The following is a 4,584-nucleotide window of genomic DNA, read 5'->3' on the forward strand; positions in this document are numbered from 1 at the left end:
GCGATGAGGAGAAATTCTGTCTTGTCTTATTCACTTCCTCATACCAGATTATTTTCTCCAATCCATAGCAATTTTTAACATGAAGTTTCTGCAATTGTTGAAGGCACTGTGCAAGAACAGGTGAGAATAGACATCGCAAGCTAGGGCAGTCAACCACAGTCAAGTGGGTTAGGTTGTGGAATGTCCCAGTTGGTGGTATGGCCCCCTTCCATATACACGACAGTTTGCGCAGATATACTAATTTCATTTCTTTCAATGCAGAGAGAGGTGATGTAGTAATAGCAGCATGAATCTCTTCTCTCATCCCCTCTTCGTACTCAAATACCTCCTCTAACTTTTCACAATCGACTACTTGGAGTTTCTCCAAGCTTTGCAATCCTTCAAGCAGATCATATGATAGGATATTTTTTAATTTCCCACAACGGATAATGTTCAGCTCTATCAGGTTCCCAAAGAATCTATTAGGGGAGAATAGACATCGCAAGCTAGGGCAGTCAGCCACAGTCAAGTGGGTTAGGTTGTGGAATGTCCCAGTTGGTGGTATGGCCCCCTTCCATATACACGACAGTTTGGGCAGATATCTTAATTCCATTTCTTTCAATGCAGAGAGAGGTGATGTAGTAATAGCAGCATGAATCTCTTCTCTCATCCCCTCTTCGTACTCAAATACCTCCTCTAACTCTTCACATTCTTTTACTTGGAGTTTCTCCAAGCTTTGCAATCCTTCAAGCAGATCATATGATAGGATATTTTTTAATTTCCTACAACCGGTAATGTCCAGCTCTATCAGGTTCCCAAAGAATCTATTAGGAAGCGGGCCGTGACAGATTTTTTCTAATTTCTTCATGCGTCTGAGGTCCAATCGTTGCAATATCCTAAAGGCATTTGGTGGAACCCGATGAGATTCTTCCGCCGTATTGATGAAATGTTCCATTTCGTCACAATCGTAGAGATTGAGGCGCTTCACGCTGTTGAAAGACACACCTTCATCATCTAGGAGGTGTACAGTATTGGAGTTGGAGACCCTCATCAGATCAATTTCTTCGCTTCTTTCTAATAAGAGTTTAACCCACTTTGATAAAGGGTATGAAATTATGTTGATGGATGTACACTTCTCGTAGTCGCTACCCGAGTACCTTCCGTCCCACACGCAGATGCGGAATTTCTTTAGTTTCTCCCAAGGGCCGGGGACTTCTAGAGACAAACAATTCACGTCTTTAACATGGATGTATAGAACGGTCAAGCGAGCCAAAGATGCCACCTCATCAAAGCTTGCTTTACTTCCATCACCGCTGCTGCCTCTTACCTCCCACTCATTGAAGCTATTTCCCATGTACAATTCTTCTAATTTAGTCAACCTTGAAATGACATTTGGTGCCACCATTGTAAGAGAACCACTCCCTGCCAAGTCCAAAACCTTCAGATTGGATAATTGCCCTATTTCTATCGGCAATTCTTTGATCTCAGTTTTTGTCAGGCTAAGTACTTCAAGTTTCTCCAAACCTCCTAGTAGGGATATGTCATCTAAACACTCGCACTCATCTAAGCATAGTGTCTTGAGGTTTTTTAAGTACGGTAGTGATGGGGGCAATGATGAAATCTTGGTCTCACTTAGATCCAAGACGACAAGGGCTTTCATTCCTTCAATGAAATTATTTGGAATTTCTTCCCAACCATTCATTTGTTGTAGTAATAAGGTTGAGAGGCGTGGGCAATTTAGCCGCTCGGGGAGCATACCAATTGAAGTTCCCATAAGTGAAAGCCTCTTACATTCATCCAAAGTCTCTGGCCACTCTGTCAGTTCCAGCCCCACTTTAACTAGAAACCCGTGCTCTTTTCTTGATGCGATCAATATGGCCACATCTCTAACAACATCGTGCATTTTTACACAACCTTTGGTGTCACCGTCTAACAGCAAACAAGAATCCTTAAGTTTTTCAACCAAGGTAAGTATTCTATCCCATGCTTCCTCAAAATTGTTGACATCCTTGAAAACCCTCTCCCCCATCATGTATCTCATCAATACGCCCACCTCAATGTTATGATCTTCCGGAAAGACACAGCAAAACAAGAAGCACAACTTTGCTTCATCACTTCCAATGTAGTTGTAACTCAGCTCGAGACGAGAGTACAGCTCTTTATCAACACCCTCTATGTTTCTTGCAGAAGACCGCTTTAATTCTCTCAATGCATTAGCCCAAATTGATGAGCCTTTGCCTTTTAGTGCCCTTGCGACCGTGACAATGGCTAAAGGCAAGCCCTTGCATTCTTTAGCAACTTCCCTTGCCAAACTCTGCAATTCATCAGTTTCAACAACTTCTGCTTTCTCTTTGAATAGATTCCATGAATCTTGTTCTGATAAGACTTGGACTTCGATATTTTTCTGGCAATTCATCATGGAACATACATCTAATCTCCGTGTTGTCATTATAATTTGGCAGCCCTTTTGTGCACCTCCGCAGGGGATTCCGACCTTTGTTAAGTCCAATCTATCCCACAAATCGTCCAAGATTATGAGTACCTTCTTTTCTAACAACCGGCCCGCTCGCACTTCTTCATTATTTTCTTGCTTCAATCTCTCCAACAATCGGCCCGCCCGCACTTCTTCATTATCTTCTTCAAATTTCAAGCCTAATTTCTCAGCAAGGTCACCTTGGATCTTCTTCAAGTCTTGGTTTTGGGAAACAGTGACCTTTACAACCTCATCACACAGCTTTTCATCCTTAGCTTGCTTTCCCACCTGTTCCACTAGAGTCGTCTTGCCAACACCTCCCATCCCATATACCCCGATGATGTTGAGTCTCTCCTCTTTTAATGCCTTGATGACCAGCTTCTTAGCTGATTCTGTGGATTCAAAAGCCTCAAATTCTCCTGTTGGGTTAAAGCTTGGACAAGGGCGGGGAGCTGCTAGATGAGGGAAATGCTCTTTTGCTAGCAGGACATCAACATCAGCCATCGTCTTCGTTGCTTCTTTACCTAGAGAATAGTGCAAGCTGAAATTGGGACACCATCCCTTGAAACATCTTTTGTTCTCCATCACCCCCGCTTCCAATCTCTTCAGGATTTTCTCAATTTCAACTACTTGTTTTAGCCAGGACTTCGCTTCACCAGCCATTTTTTGTCCATTCCTTTCAGCAGCGTCCACTAGTAGTTGCACATCATCTCTCGTCACCCCTAGTTTTTCAACTTTGAGTTGAAGTTTTTCAACACTCTTTTTACAGTGAACAAGATAATCATAACGGCGCTTAAGAGGACCATATAAAATCTTCGCCACTTCTAAGATGAATGTAGCTACATCAGCCATGATGTTGGAGAAAACAAGGGATCTCAAAGAGGAAACTAACAGTGGAAGGAATAGCAAGTAGATGAGAAGCTAAAGGAGCTGAGTTGTCTTTCTTCTTGCAAGAGATCACATTGAGAGGCAATAATAGAACCTTTGACAGCTGTAAAGAAAGAAGAAAAAGTCTCAACAGCTATGCTAAATGATGAGTCTATCTCCACCATGCAATTTACAAACATTATGATTATTGCATACTTTCTTTTTCGACTCTTTCATTATATCCTTTTCTTTGCCATAATAGAACCTATGGCAAAGTGGTCTCATCTTTGATTGATCGGAACCCACCATCTAATAGGCCTAAATTTGGATCTCATATGGCAAATAAATCATGATTTTTTAAAGGCCTATCTAGGCTTTCCATTTATCACAATGGGGTCGCTCGATTTGTACAAGCTTTCAACTTAGGTTTTGCCTTAATATAAAAAGATTTTAGGAGTGGAGGTTTTTATATGGTTTAATCCCCTCTAGTCAAGTATTTTTTAAAATGTTCTGTACGGATTACAGTCTAGCATGACCCAAACCGTCCACTTGATGTGCTACAATGTAAATATGGTGTGCCAAAAAAAAAAATCATTTCCATAGGATGATCCCAGCCCTACGATCATTAGAGGAAATTCATGTTATTGGAACCTCTATAGATAGGTCTAGCCCTATGATCATTAGAGGAACTTCATATCATTAGAACCTCTATAGATAGGTTGGTTGGGATCATCCTATGGAAATGATTTTTTGCGGACAATGTATTTACGTTGCCGCCCATCAAATGGACGGTTTGGATCATCCAATGGTGCAAGCCGTAAGGTACTTTTTTGAAAAAAAATGGGAGTGAAATACGGGCTTACCCCATATCATTTCTATTATTTTCAAAAAATGGTATAAGCTCTTTTTTTCTACTAAAAAATGGGAGTGAAATTTGCTTTACGCCCGTGGAAGAAATGCAGTCTAGATAAAAATGGTGGTGCTATGGTCCTGAGTTGGAGCCCGCCTAGCTATGGCACTAGGTGGTACCGAGCTTTATGTGGGATGGGACAGGTCTCTAAAGAGCTATTACGCCGTAGACTTGGCAAACGCGACCCGTGCCCGCGGGTCGACCCTACCCACCCTCAAATTTGCGGGCACGGGTCTGAGTTTTAGTGACCCGTCAAAACTAACCCGCGGGTGACCCAACCCGCAAAAACACGGGTCGGGTTGGGTCAACCCGCGGGTCACTTGGCTTTTTTAAGGGTGGTGATTTTGTTATGCTA

General features: G+C 42.1%; 1 protein-coding gene across 1 annotated transcript; it reads right to left on the reverse strand.

The window, feature by feature from the left end:
- Positions 1 to 74: 74 nt before the first annotated feature.
- LOC143848850 (putative disease resistance protein At4g27220) lies at positions 75 to 3,304 on the reverse strand. The gene is made up of 2 exons (XM_077357910.1): positions 217 to 3,304; positions 75 to 106 (listed from the first exon to the last, which is right to left on the reverse strand). The coding sequence occupies exons 1-2, from the start codon at positions 3,302 to 3,304 to the stop codon at positions 75 to 77; spliced, it is 3,120 nt and encodes a 1,039-aa protein (XP_077214025.1).
- Positions 3,305 to 4,584: the final 1,280 nt, after the last annotated feature.

Source organism: Tasmannia lanceolata, unplaced genomic scaffold, assembly GCF_043159265.1.
Source record: "Tasmannia lanceolata isolate RefF3 unplaced genomic scaffold, GAP_Taslan_0.1 ptg000016l, whole genome shotgun sequence".
Lineage (NCBI taxonomy): Eukaryota > Viridiplantae > Streptophyta > Magnoliopsida > Canellales > Winteraceae > Tasmannia > Tasmannia lanceolata.